Source organism: Nelumbo lutea, chromosome 7 (genome assembly GCF_056320005.1).
Source record: "Nelumbo lutea isolate HS-2025 chromosome 7, American lotus-T2T, whole genome shotgun sequence".
NCBI classification, from domain to species: Eukaryota; Viridiplantae; Streptophyta; class Magnoliopsida; order Proteales; family Nelumbonaceae; genus Nelumbo; species Nelumbo lutea.
Window position 1 is genome coordinate 13,477,987 of NC_142690.1, and position 15,581 is coordinate 13,493,567.

The 15,581-nt window shown below is 39.0% G+C and overlaps 1 protein-coding gene across 8 annotated transcripts in view; it reads left to right on the plus strand.

Moving 5' to 3' along the window:
• LOC148845189 (P-loop containing nucleoside triphosphate hydrolases superfamily protein) overlaps positions 1-15,581 on the plus strand; it is a 101,659-nt gene that overhangs the window by 54,740 nt on the left and 31,338 nt on the right. For all 8 annotated transcript variants that reach the window (XR_016101782.1, XR_016101783.1, XM_088953135.1 and 5 more), the window contains exon 28: positions 14,506-14,603. Coding sequence is in view for 6 of the 8 variants with exons in the window: in XM_088953135.1 (XP_088809261.1) it covers positions 14,506-14,603 (98 nt within the window). In the remaining 2 variants the exon portion in view is untranslated. The remainder of the gene's footprint in view (positions 1-14,505; positions 14,604-15,581) is intronic.

Consider the following 15,581-nt stretch of genomic DNA (forward strand, 5'->3'; position numbering starts at 1 on the left):
TTGCCTATATCCTTTCTGCTGAGCTGCCACATGGAATCTGCTGAACCAAGCTCTTGGTGATTGTTTCAGCCCGTATAAGGACTTCTTCAACTTGCACACTTTCTGTTCATTGCCTTGGGCTAGAAAACCAGGAAGTTGAATCATGTACACTTCCTCTTCAAGGTCACCATTCAAGAATGCATTCTTGATGTCCAGCTGGTGTAAAACCCAATCCAGAATAGCCGCAAGAGAGAAAAGGACTCTAATGGAATTCATCTTGGCAACGGGGGCAAAAGTTTTTGCATAATCAACTCCATACACTTGAGTAAATCCCTTTGCCACTAAGCGAGTTTTATACCTTTCCACTGTTCCATCAGCCTTATGCTTGACTGTGAACACCCATTTACATCCAACTGGAACCTTTCCCTTAGGAAGATCAACAAGTTCCCATGTGCCATTTTTGTGAAGGGCATTAATTTCTTCCCTCATGGCATTTGTCCATTCAGGAACTGAAAGAGCTTCTGCCACATTCTTAGGGATAGGGACACTGTCAATAGAGGTAAGGAAAGCACGGAATGAGGGTGAAATGTTCTCATAGGAGACAAAGTTGGAAATGGGATGTTTAGTGGTGCACAATCTAACACCCTTCCTATGAGCAATAGGACAGTCAAGATCATTAGTAGTAGAGGAATCATTCTCAATAGATTCAAGAACATCTTTGGGAGCCAAAATACCTGAGTGAGTATGATCCTCCCCCGAGGAGTCTGGTGGCACTGGAGGTACAGCTTCCGGATTCTCTACAGCTCTTGAATTTGGTTGGCCTTTGCGATGACGAGAAAAAACACGAAAAGGTGGAGGGTTAGGGAGAGAAGGAAGCTGAACCAGTTTCTCCTCATGCCTACACTCCCCTTGAGGAGAAATAGGATAGAAAGGCTCATCTTCGAAGAAAGAAACATCCATGGAGACATAGAATTTATGAGAAACAGGATCAAAACAACGATATCCCTTTTGAGTGAAGGAGTAACCAAGAAATATGCAAGGGATAGCACGAGAATCCAATTTCCCACGGGTGGGAGATAGATTTTGGACAAAACACCGGCAACCAAAGACACGAGGAGGAATAGAAAGAAGGGGAGCCTTAGGAAAGAGAAGTTGATGTGGGGCTTTGTACTCTAACCAATGAGAGAGGACCTCTCCCTCGGTTGCAAGGAACAGTGCCGCACTCTTCACTCACATGGATCCCGGGAATTAAAACCATTTGCAAACATTTTGAAACCGTACATAAACATATATATTTATTAATTTTACAAAACAAAATTCCAACGATTGAAATCAACTGCTGGCAATTTGGTTTCCATCAGAGAGAGTGCATTCCCGATCATTACCTTTATCCGACAAAGGGGTTGATCCTGTCACTATGATCACCCACTCAGATGAATTCTCAGACTGTCCCAACATACCCAGGTTTTGATCCCCGCTAAGGATATCACTGATTGGCATATCAAAGACAGTCCGATCCGACACCTAGTGAAGTGTCATAATCGAGTGTAGGGGTCAGGTGTAAGTTTCCAGTTTTGCCCATCTGTCTCCAAGGTTCAGGGCAATACTGGAAATCTGGTCTAGTTCAAGGATTCGAGTAATCCCATACTGCATGTGCCTTGGGTCTTACCCTGGTGGCCGAGACAGGCCATCCCAACACTTGGTGGCACACCAGTATCAGCCTTGGCAGGTTAAATCTCCCCAGACTTATCCAATGGCTGTGAACATTTAAAACTAACACGAGTCTCTATAAGTGTCCAGTTTTAGGGTCTTACACAGAATTATACCAAACAACATGAATCAAACATGCACTTTATTTATTTACTCTAAATGCCAAAAGTACATCAAAACGGATTGAAGCTAAGGGCATACAAAACTGTCTAACACTATTTTCTTCACTGGATTTATAGAGTGCACCAATTTGGGGATAAGCATAAAAAAGGGTATTTTTTTTGTAGCATGTCCAAAGTGTTAATATTCCCATGAGACACTTCCCAACAATAAGGATCCTATTTTGGGTGGAGCAAGTTGACACCACTTCCTTAGTAGGTAGACCTGTTCATGGGCTGGGTCACCCAACAGGCTGGCCCGATCCAGTCCATTCTAAATTGGGCTTGGACAAAGTTTTAAGCCCATGGGCTTGGACTCAGGCTCTAAACATTGGGCCTGACTATTTTTTGAGTCGGGCTTAGGCTTTTCCAAATATGCCCAACCCGATAATATTATGTATATAATGTAGAGAGACTAGGCTAAATGGGCCCTAGCCCATTATTGGCTTGTTATTAGTGCTTCTTAATTGTTTTGTTTGGTAATGGACACTTTCTTTATGTTCATGTTAATCTTTTTTTATCTTTTAAGTATGTTGATGAGCTGGCCACCCACTTAAGGCACTTGTAATTTGTTCAGTTTTAGTGAGATTAATAAAAGTTAAGAGAGGTAGAAGGGGAGATCGTCGAACTCTCTTCTCCTTTCCTTCTTCTTTCTTGATGTCTTTTTCTTCCTTTTCTTTCTTTGCTATAGTTTGAGATTTATTTTACAGTATTTTATTGGACCGAATCACATCTTGGTATTAGAGAGATAAGTTGCTGATTGTATAGAGAACTTTTATGCCTAGTTGGTGAAGGGTTTGGAGAGTTAGATTCTGACTATAGATTGCCAAGAAAGTGAGGCTGCTGATTTTTTGCTCAAAACCCTAGCCAACTAGAGAGTTTCCAGTTACAGGTTAAAGATACAGTTTGGGTGTGGTGCTGAAGGCTTTGGGGGTTCTTTTTGATCTTTGGAAGTGGGTGGTTGCAGTTGGAAGAAGTTTCGGAAGCTGGGTGTAGTGAAACCTAGGGGTGTTCATTTGGTCGGTTCGGAAATAGAACCTAACTGACATTTCAGTTAGGTCACTTTCATAAACCGAACGGACAGAATTAGACTTGAAACCGAACCGAATTTAAATTGGTTTGGTTCAGTTTTAATTCCGTTAATTTGGTTAGTTAGAATATAAATGTATTTTATGTTTATATTAATAATTATTGTTAAAATATATCAACATTTTGGGTTAAAATACATATTATATATTATTGTTAATATAAATACTACTATTAATATATATTAATGTTAATATTAATATGATTATATATATATTAACATTTATATATATATATATCGGTTTTTGGTTTGGTTGAATTTTTTTCTCAAGCCGAACCGAAAACCAAAATTTCTAAAGTCTTAAAATTGAACCAAACTGAATACCAAAATAACCAAACCGAATTGGTTTATTTGATTCAGTTTTTGATTTGATAACCGAATTTGAGCACCCTTAGTGAACCCTAGATTTGGGACCTTTAGGTATTGGATTGACCTCAATTAAGTCCATAAAGATTGAAAACTTTGTTTTTGGATTTTTGTTTAGTCAATGGAGCAATCTGGAAGTGAGATGATGCAAATTCTATTTTGACTAGAATGACTACAATTAAACTAGATGGAACATGTTACTTGGCTTGGGCACAATCTATAAGGATTTATGTTTATAGTAGAGGTAAATTGGGGTATCTCGTAGGCAGTAAGGAGAAACTGTTAGGACTAATCCTACTTATGAAAAATGGATGCAAGAGAACTACAAAGTGATTGGGTGGTTAGTCAGCTCCGTGTAGCCTAACATAAGTCAACATTACCTTTGGATGACTTTGGCCAAGGAGATTTGGGATAGTGTCACAGCCATAGAAACATATTCTTAGAAATTGAATGTTGCAAGAGCTTATAAGTTGAAGAATGATATGAACAATCTGAGACAGGGGAGAAGAGTGTAGCTGTTTACTCTTCTATGTTGAAGTCATTGTGAAAGGAGAGTGATGTTATAGAGACAATCGTATGGGGGAGCACCAGGGATGCAGAAACATTTAGGAAATTGGTAGAAAGAAATATGGTGTTTATGTTTCTTTCTAGACTCAACCCTGAGTTTGACATTACAAGACAATATTTTGGCCAAAGATGAAATAACCCTTGCTCAAGCACATTCTACGATGAGCAGTGAAGAGAGTAGGCGGCAAGTACAGTTACAAGGATCACCTTTAGAGCATTTTGCACATGCTGGAATAAAGCCAAAGGGGCTGATTGAGAAGACAGATGTGATATGTGAATACTGCTAGAAATTGAAACATACTAAGGACACTTGTTGGAAACTTCATCTTGATCTTCTCCCCGAAAGGTTACAAAACAACAACAATTTTAAGAAGAATGGTCAGCCTAGAAAGCCTAAGAATGCAAATGTTGCTACAAAACCTGAAGGCGGAAATAGAGAAAGTGAAGAGAAATCTACTATGGAGCAGCTGGTAGCAGTAAAGGCAAAATTTGAAAGGTACGGGAGGTTAATTAATCGTTTGGAAATTATTGTTGCAACTTACAACTCCTTAGGCAAGACCTTTTCATCTGCATTTGCTCACTTAGGTAATCGTGCTTCTGCAAATCATGTTACTGCTTCAGGTAGTTGTAAAATACCATGGATTATTATTCTAGTGCATCATACCATATGACCAACATATGTAACATTTTTTGTTCATATCAACTCCTCTCTAGTAGAGAGAAGATATCCCTTGTTGATAGGTCTCTTGCTTCCGTCTTCGGCAAAGGGAATATCAAAACCTTTGACTCTCTTGTTTTATCCTCTGTTCTTCATGTTTCCAAACTTGGCACAAACCTTTTATCTATTAGTAGCTTGGCTAAGTCAATGAATTATAGTTTAACCTTCTTCCCTATTCATTGTGTTTTCTAGGACTTGAAATCTTAGAGGACGATTAGGAGTGACCATGAGGCGAACGAAATATACTTGTTGTATACACTTGATAGAAGTCTTGGACCTCCTAGTGGAGCAGCTTTGGAGTCTATTTCATTAGAGTCGGATGATAGAGTCAAGTTATATCATTTGAGATTTGGTCATTTGTCTTTTTTTGATTTGAGTCGTTTGTTTCCAGAAATGTTTAAGGGGTATCTTTGTCGAGTCTTCATTGTGAGTCATGTGAACTTGCAAAATATTGTAGACATTCTTATTCGGTGATTAATAAAAGATTAGTTTCTCCTTTTCATATTGTGCACTTTGATGTGTGGGGGCCATATCATTTATTTGTTATGGGGGTTACAAGTATTTTATCCTTTTTATAGATGATTTCTCTTGCTATACTTGGATTTACCTTATGAGATCCTGGAATGAAGTGTCAACTATTGTGTAGAAATTTCATGAACTTATTCTTACCTAGTTTAACACTCGTATCAAAATATTTCGATTTGATAATGCTAAGGAATATTTAGAGAATAACCTTTCATCATACTTTGATACCTTTGGGGTTATTCAATAGAGTTCTTACTCCTACACTCCACAACAGAATGGATTGGTGGAAAGGAGGAACCGTCATGTAGTTGAGGTTTTTAGGATCCTCATCTTTGCTTCTCATGTTCCTGTTAAGTTTTAGGGGGATGCTAAAACTGTATGCCATCCGTCATGTGGTTGATGTTTCTAGGATCCTCATCTTAGCTTCTCATGTTTGTGTTTGGGGGGATGCTAAAACTGTATGCCTTCTTGGGTTCTTGGTTTCAAAACCCCCTTTAGCCTCCTCTTTTCGGATGGTGATCTCTTATTTCTTCCTCTCCGAGTTTTTGGGTGCACTTGTTATGTTCATGTTCACAGTTAGCAGAGACATAAATTTGAGCCTAAAGCACACAAGTGTGTCTTTCTAGGATATGCCTCCCACATAGAAGGGATATTGGTGTTTTGATCCAGTTCGTGGTACCTGTTTTGTTTCCAGGGATGCCACATTTGTTGAGTCTATCCCTTTCTTTGGGACTTCTCTTGAGGGGGAGCATTTAGAGGAGTTGTTTGTTATGTCCCCTACTATTCTTCCAGTTCCTCTTGAGTCTTTTGTTGAGTCTCCTCCCATTGGGTTTCTTCTCATTGATTCTCCTTCACATGTTCCAGCTCCCCCCTTGTAGCTCATCGTCCCACGTTTACTTCTCATCCTATTGCCCAAAGGTGGTACCTAGTGTTTTAAAAGCGCAAGGCGCAAAAAAAGCGCAAGGGCCAATTTGCACTTTAGGCGCATGGCGCAAGGCGAGGCACGTGCTTTTTTAAGCAAGGTGCAAAATTACAAAAAAATCATAAAATTCAAAAAAGTGTCCAAAAATAAAAAAATGCAAAAAATTCAAAAAATATTAAACATAATGTTAATAAAAAATATAAACTTAAAATTTAAAATAAATGTTTTAAAAAACCTATTATTTAAAATTAAAATACATGAACATAACATGTAAAGTGTATTTAAATGAAAATTTAAAAATAAAAGCAAACATATAAAGCATTTTCAAGCATGTAAAACCCACAATCTCTTTTTTTCCTTAATTGCATTGCTTCAAGTAGCTAATGTGATGTAAAACATATTGCATTCTTGATTCTATGAGTTGCCTTTGTACCACACCCCTCGAGGCAAGTTGGAACAAGTCAATGTTAGGGGTGCGCCATTTGAAAGGGGTGTGCCTAGGACCTGGGCGAGGCGCATTCCCCAAAATGCGCCTCGCCTGTGCCCCTAGGCGTGCCTTTTAAATCATTGGTGGTACCAAAGGCAAAGACTTAGGTATGGGCAAGTTGTTTCCCTTCCTTCAATCAAGACTCTTGCACCTCTAACCACTGCTAAGGTAACAAGTCAGCCCTCCTTTACCCCTTTTGATGCATTCTCAGACTTTGATCTTTCTATTGTCCTTCGCATGGGCAAACGGAAATGTACAACCAATTGCATCTCCAAACACTTGCCCTACAACCTTCTTTTCCCAACATATTATTTCCTTGCTTGCCTCTGTTTCCATGCATGTAATTACTAGACCTATCCTAGAAGCTTTATCCAAACTAGAATGAATGGATGCTATGATGACTAAGCTAGTTGTTTTGCATAAGAACAATACCTGGGAAATTGTAGACTTGATAGAAGGGAAGGAACCAATTGGTTGTAAATGGGTGGTCATTATCAAGTATCATTCTGATTGTATTATTGAGAGGTTTAAGGCTCATTTGGTTGTTAAAGGATTTACTTAGATGTATGGTATTGAATCTTGGAGACTTTTGCCCTTGTGGCTAAAATGACTTTAGTTTGGGGTTTTGCTATCTCTATCTGTTACTTTTGATTGGCCTCTTCATCAATTTGATGTTAAAAATGCTTTCTTGATTGGAGACTTACATGAAGAGCTCTATCTGTCTTTACCTCCAGGGGTGTATGGGAATGAAATGCAAGGGAAAGTGTGTAAATTTAAGAAGTCTCTTCATGGCCTCAAACAATGTCCTAGAGCCCAGTTTGAGAGGTTCTAGGCTGCCTTTGTTACCCTTGGTTATACATAGACTCAGTCTGATCATACCCTATTTGTTAAGAGGAGAGATTCCTTTGTGACCCTTTTGATTGTTTATGTTAACGACATTATGGTTATTGGTGATAACACTCAGGAAGTGGTTAATCTCAAAAGGTTTCTTAACATTGAGTTTGAGATCAAAGATATTTCTTGGGAATTGAAGTTGCTCGTTCTAAGGATGGTATCTTAATTTCTCAGCGTCAATATGTCCTTGATCTACTTGCAGAAATTGGCAATCTGGGTGCTAAATCAGCTTCCACTCCTATAGACTTAAATCACAAGCTCTCAGCTACTAATGGTGAACTGTTGACTGATAGGGGAGTGTTCTAGAGATTGCTTGGGAAGTTGTTATATCTTTGCATGACTCGGTTAGATATTTCCTATGCCGTGAGTGTCATTAGTCAGTTCATGCATTCTCTTAGAGATACACATTTAGCAACTATAAAGGGACCCTAGGGAAGGGTATCTTGTTTGCTAAGCATGGACATATGAAGTTGGAAGTGTACACTGATGATGACTAGGCTAGATGTATTGATGATAGGAGATCCACTTCAGGTTATTGTGCTATGGTGGCATGGGATATTGTGTCATGGAGGAGTAAGAAGCAATCTGTAGTGGGTAGATCCTTGGGTGAAGTAGAGTACAAGGAATATTGTTTTAAACTTTTTATACAAGGACATAAAGTACAAAGAAGGGAATAGATCCTTAAGGGAATGAGAACCAACCCAAACATACTCCCAAAACTAGAGATGTGATTCAAACCAATAAAATCAGTAGAAGCAAAAGAAATTAGAGAAGAAGGAGACAACAAGTAGGAGGAAGATTGGAGAAGAATGGAGAAAGGAGGAGTTCGAATGTCTCGTCTTTCCCCTACTCTAATCTTTTATTAGACTTACCTAAGTTACATAAATTACAAGGAGGCCCTTAAGTAAGTGTCCACATCAGCACTAAACTTAGAAAGCACAAATAAGAGCTAAAGGCCCATATAGAAAAGGCCCAATAAGAAAACATAACATCAAAGAACTAATAAGAAAGATACTAATGGGCTAGGACCCATTCGGCCCAATCTCTCTACACTCCCCCTCAAGCTGAGCATAGATATCCATCATGCCCAGCTTGCTTATATAATGAACCAGCTTTCCTTAAGGAACACCTTTTATCAAAACATCAGCCAACTGTTCTTCAGAAGCAGCAAATGGTAGATAGACTTCTCCTGAGGTAACTCTCTCTTGTATAAAATGCCTGTCAACCTCAATGTGTTTAGTTCTGTCATGTTGAACAAGAATGTGTGCAATGTTGATAGCAGCCTGGTTGTCACAATATAACATCATTGGCTTCTCACAGTCTATACCCATTTCATCTAAAAGTGATATCAACCACAAAAGTTCAGAAATTCCATGTGCCATTGCCTTGTATTCTGCTTCAGCTGAAGATCTTGCCACTATAGACTGTTTCTTACTCCTCCATGATACAATGTTCCCTGCTACCATAGCACAGTAACCTGAAGTAGACCTCCTATCATCAATACATCTGGCCTAGTCAGCATTAGTGTATGCTTCCAGCTTCATGTGTCCATGCTTAGCAAACAAGATACCTTTCCCTGGAGTCCCTTTTAGATAGCACAGAACTTTCTCAACAGCTGCTAAATGTGTTTCTCTGGGAGAATGCAAAAATTGGTTGATTACACTAACTACATAGGAAATATTTGCCGAGTCATGCAAAGGTAAAGTAATTTCCCAACCAGTCTCTGGAACACCCCCTTATCAGGCAATAGTTCACCTTCAGTCGCTGACAACTTATGATTTAGGTCAATAGGAGTAGAAGCAAGTCGAGCCCCCAGTTTCCCAGTCTTTGCAAGGTGATCAAGAACATACTTCCGTTGAGAAATGAAGATACCATCCTTAGATTTGTCAACTTCAATTCCCAAGAAATATCTGAGTTCTCCCAAGTCTTTAATTTCAAGCTCACTGTTAAGAAAACTCTTGAGTTGAACAATTTCCTGAGTATCATTTCCTGTAACCACAATATCATCAACATAGACAATCAGGAGGGTCACTAAGGAATCTCTCCTCTTAACAAACAAAGTATGACCCGATTGAGTCTGTGTGTACCCAAAAGCAACAAGAGCAGCCCGAAATCTGTCAAACCAGGCTCTAGGAGACTACTTAAGGCCATAAAGAGACTTCTTCAGTTTATAGACCTTTCCTTGCATCTCCTTCCCGTACACCCCTGGAGGTAAATACATATAGACCTCTTCATTTAGGTCCCCATTCAAAAATGCATTCTTTACATCAAACTGATGAAGAGGCTAGTCAAAAGCAGTAGCTAAAGATAGTAAAACTCGAACTGAAGTCATCTTGGCTATTGGGGCAAAAGTTTCTAAGTAGTCAATACCATACATCTGAGTATATCCTTTAGCAACCAAGCGGGCCTTATATCTCTCAACAGTACCATTAAAATGATACTTAATAGTGAACACCGACTTACAGCCAACCGGTTCCTTTCCTTTAGGCAAATCCACAATTTCCTAGGTATTGTTCATATGCAAAGCATCTAGTTTAGTCATCATAGCATCTCTCCATTCTGGTTTGGACAGGACGTCTAGGACAAACCGGGGAGTTACATGTGTGGAAACAGAGGCAAGGAAGGAATAGTAGGAAGGGGGAAGGAGGTTGTAGGACAGGTGTTTGGAATTACAATGAGTTGTGCATTTCCGTTTGCCTTTGCAAAGGGCAATAGGGAGATCAAGGTCAGGGAAAGTATCCGAAGAATAGTAGGAAGGGGAAAGGATGTTGTAGGACAGGTGTTTGGAATTACATTGAGCTGTGCATTTCCGTTTGCCTTTGCGAAGGGCAATAGGGAGATCAAGGTCAAGGAAAGTTTCCGAAGTGGTAGAAGAGGGCTGACCTGTTATTTCAGTAGTGATGGAAGGAGCAAGAGGCACATCTGAAGGCGTGGAAACAACTTGCATGTCTCTGAGTCTTTGTCTCTGGTACCACCTCTGGATAATAGGATGGGAAGGAAAAGAAGGGGGTGAGTAGGTGGAGGGTGAGCAGGGATAGGTGACTCAACTGGAGAAGACTCTATAGAAGATTCAATGGGAATTAGAAGAGGTACAGATGGTGACAATGCAAACAACTCGTCTGAATGCTCCCCCTTAAGAGAAGTACCAAAGAAAGGGACTGACTCTGCAAATGTGACATCTCTAGAAACAAAGCGAGTGCCACAAACTGGATCAAAACAGCAGTACCCCTTCTGTGTGGAGGCATATCCCAAAAAGGCACACTTGTGGGCATTAGGCTCAAATTTATGTCTTTGATGACTATGCACATGGACATAGCAAGTGCATCCAAACACTCTGAGAGGAAGAGAACAACATTACTCCAAAATTTAACAGGAATATGGGAAGCAAAAAGAAGTCTCCTCGCAACCTCAACCACATGTTTGTTTTTCCTTTCCTCCACTCCATTTTGTTGAGTGTAGAAATAGGAACTCTGATGAATAGCTCCAAAGGTATCAAAGTAGGAGGAGGGACTCTTCTCAAAATATTCCTTTGCATTATCTGATCGGAATATTTTGATCCGAGTGTTAAACCGGGTAAGTATAAGTTGATGAAACTTTTGTACAATATTTGGTACTTCATCCCGGGATTTCAGAAGGTAAATCCATGTGTAACGAGAGAAATCATCAATGAAAAGAATGAAATATTTGTAGCCCCTCATAGTAGGTAAATGATATGGCCCCCACACATTAGAGTGCACAATATGGAAAGGAGAAACATATCTTTTATTACTCACTGAAAAAGATTGTCTACAATGTTTAGCAAGTTCACATGACTCATAATGAAGACTCGATAGGGATATGCCCTTAAACATTTCTGGAAACAAATGACTCAAAGCTGAAAAAGGCAAATGGCCAAGTCTAAAATGACATATAATGACTCTATTAATTAACTTTGATAAAACAGACTCCAAAGCAACTCCACTAGGTAATCCAGGACTTTGATCAGAGACATCCAGCAAGTATATCTCATTCGCTTCATGGCCACTCCCAATCGTCCTCTGAGACTTCAGGTCTTGAAAAACACAGTAAGTAGGAAAGAAGGTTATGCTGCAGTTCATTGATTTGGTTAAACTACTAACAGATAAAAGGTTAGTGCTAAGTTTGGGGACATGAAGGACAGAGGATAATACAAGTGAATTAGAGGCTTTTATATTCCCCTTGCCAGAGATGGGAGCAAGAGACCCATCGACAAGAGAAATCTTCTCTTTACCCGAGAGGAGCTGGTATGAACAAAAAAGGTTGGGTAGGCTAGTCATATGGTCTGATGCACCATAATCTATGATCCGAGGAATTCTATGATTACCTGAGACCGTAGCATGATTTGTAGAAGCACGGATACCTGAATGGGAAAAAGCGGATGTAGAGGGGGTGCCTGAGGAGGAAGATGCAACAGTAGACTCCAAGTGATTTATCAACTCTTAGAGTTGTTGTTCCGAAACCTCTCAGGAAGAAGATCTGGATGAAGCTTCCAAAAAGAATCCTTAGTATGTTTTAATATCTTGCAGTATTCGCATATCACTTCCTTTTTCTCATTCAACCCCTTTGGTTTTATTCCAGCATGTGCAAAATGTACTGGAGGAGGTGGGATCTGTAGCTGTACCTATCGCCTGCTCTCTTCACTGCTCACCATAGAGTATGCCTGTGCAAGTGACACATCATCCTTGGCCAAGATATCCTTCCTTTTATATCAAATTCAGGATTGAGTCCTGTAAGGAACTCAAACACCCTGTTTCTTTCCACAAATTTCCTGAAAGTTTCGGCATCTTTGGTGCTTTCCCTGCAAATGCTTCCATAACATCCAACTCCTGCCATAGTGACTTCAACATCGAATAATAGACAACCACACTCTTCTCCCCCTGTCTTAAATTTTTCACATCACTATTTAGTTTGTAGGCCATTGCAACATTTAATTTCTGAGAGTATGTTTCTATAACACTATCCCAAATCTCCTTGGATGAAGTCATCCACAGATAGTGTTGACTTATATAGGGATGTATAGAATTTACCAACCATCAAATAACTGTGTAGTTATCTTGCATCCATTTCTCATATGTAGGGTCAGACTCATCCGACATCGCCTTACTACCCGTTAGAAACCCTAGTTTACCTCTACTACAGACATGGATCTTAATAGATTGTGCCCACGCAAGGTAATTTGTTCCGTCAAGTTTAATTGTAGTCACTCCTGTCAAAAAGGAATATATGAGACCAACCCCCGACACCGGGATCTGCTTCACCTCACTTCCAGATTGCTCCATCAATCAAATGATAATAGAAAAACAATGTTTTTAACCTTTATAGACCTAACTAAGGTCAGCCAAGCACTCAAAAGCCCCAAAACTAGGGTTTCACCGTACCTGGCCTCCAGGGAGAAGGAGAGAAGAGGTAGCCAGTCAAACCAGAGCTATCCAAACTACTTCCAATTGTAGCCACCCACTTTTGGAGATAAAAAGGAACCCTCCAAGCCTTGAGCGCCACACCCAAACAGCCTCTTCAACCCGTAATTGGAAATTCTCTTGTTGGCTAGGGTTTTGGGAAAAAAATTTGCGGTCCCACTTTCTTGGCATTCTTCGACCAGATTCTGACTCTCCAAATCCTCTATCAACTAGGCAAACAAGATCTCTGAATAATTAGCAATTTATCTCTGTATACACCTTTCAATTGGAAAAAAAGGTGTATGGGAAAAAAAAGGGAAAAAAAGGAAAACGGAAGAGAGACCTGCTCTGATACCAAGATGTGATTCAAACCAATAAAATCAGTAGAGTACTTCAGAATAAAGCAAAATAAATCAGAGAAGAAAAAGGAGACAACAAGAAGGAGGAAGATTGGAAAACATAAATTACAAGGAGGCCCTTAACTAGGCATCCACATCAGCACTAAACTTAGAAAACATAAATAAGAGCTAAAGGCCCATAAAGAAAAGGTCCAATAAGAAAACATAACATGAAAGAACTAATAAGAAAGACACTAATGGGCTAGGGCCCATTTGGCCTAGTCTCTCTACAACTAGTCAACATCCCCAAAACATACATCAATACTTGATGGAAAATACCGTGAATAGCCTTCGAAGGTGAAGCAAGATTTTCCCGTTGAGTCACACCTACATCGCAACCGGAGTCGAACATACCATGACTGCTAGCTATAACCTTATGCCATAGTCTCTCTCTCTCTCTCTCTCCCCCCCAACCCCCCCCCACTAAAGGCCACGTCCAAATCTACTTACCTAACAATGCTAAGTTCTTTTTGTCTACATAACACACACTCACTCCTCCCTCTTGTATACTTTTAGGCCTCATTCGTTTTCATGTTTGTAACTTACCCATGTTTTTTTGATTTCTAGGATTCCTAGATAAGTAACAGAATAACATTTTTACCCATAAAAAGCTAATATAAAATTGGTAAAGTTGTCCCGTTATGCTTTAAAAGATTTCTCCCCAGGTGGGAAAGTTACTTACCCTTTCCCACCTGGGAGATGGGTAAGTTTTACCCAGGGACGTGGAGCTTATTTTACTGTGGGGCCCATTAGTAAATGCAACAAGAACATTGTAAAGTTGGTCAATGGGAAAAAAATACCCATCGACTAACTTTCTCAAGCTTATTTACTGGTAAAGGAATGGGGCCTTAGTCACTATCTCCCATCTAAGTGATCTTTTTTCACCTGCCCTGGTTCTCATAATAAATCCCTCGTTATTTTCTTAATCTTTCTAGCCTCCTTCTGTGGAATCCTAAACATAGATAATATATTGACAAATTTGCGAAGGTAGACTTGATCAAAGTGATTCCGCTTCCCATTAGATGTAACTCATCTTCCACATTGCTAGTCTCTTTGCACACCTTTCTAGGATTGGACTCCAAAATCTACTCTCCTTGGGATTCACAGATAACGGAAGGCCCAGATAGGTTAAAGGCCAACTAACAGATAATATATTGGTCCTTTTGTTTTTAGATGTGTTATTAAAGTTATGTTTGATTCTTATTGCAATTACCAAAAGCATCTCAGCATTCTTCTTTACAGGGCTACATAGACTAATAACAAGTATCTCAAAATTTTAGGTAAGTAAAGAATTAGAGGCTTCTCGAGAGGAGTGCAAGTGCTTAAGGAAAAAATTGATTCTTTTGGAGGAAAATCTAGAACAGGAGACCAAATGCAGGTTTGTCATATGTCTCTTTCATTTAGCAAACATCATCTCTGTTTTGATCAAATGTATTATCTTTTCTTTTACTTGATTAGGTAATATAAGACTACGGGATTGTTATACATTTTCTTTCCTTATTTCTGGTGAGCATATTAGTTTGATATACATTGCATGTCTGTCACTTCTGACAAACCACAAAATCACAAATTTTGCCTTGAACATGCATACAGATTTAACATATTCTTGGGGATAAACCAGAAAATTAGTTTTTTTTTTTCAAAATTTGAATATGTAAAAAAGAACTGATGTTTTTCTTTGATAAATGTTAAAAAGAACTGATGTTATTAGAGTTTTTTTTTTCCTCCTTGTGTTGTGTCTTGAGCCAATTTAGTTTGGCTTCATCTAGATTGCTAGATTCTTGGGGAATTCACTTATGCTTCTTTTTCTTTTTAATATTTAAAGAAAATTCCTTGGCCATAAAATAAAGATGGTACAACCAGGAAAATATGCATCATTAGTCCATACACATGATCAGCGGTTAAACACTTAAAGTTAGAATTGCTCAGTGAAATCCAAGTGAGCAATTTTAGAGAGGAGGAATGATCAAATTGTTTTATTGACAGAGAAAATATAAAATATTGTTCCTGGCATAGTTGTTGGCTTTTTGAAAGATAAAAGAGCCACAAGCTGATAGATTTTTATATTTCCTTACTATGTCACCAGAACCCTTCATGATATAGGAACTGTTGTTAGAGTAATTTCTGCTGTTAGTTCTAGGGTGCTGTCAGCATGTTTCTAGCATTTATTTATTGTTTTTTTTGAGTGTGCTACCAAGGGTATCTATGTACTTTTACCCTTATCTTTGATCATATTATTATAAATAGAAGACTGGGTGCCACCAGCCTAGATTTTTGGCTCCCAAACAGCCTTCTTCTCTTCTCATCTTCTCTCCTTTCTAGAAGAAAACATAGGTGATATGACTTTTTTCTCTCT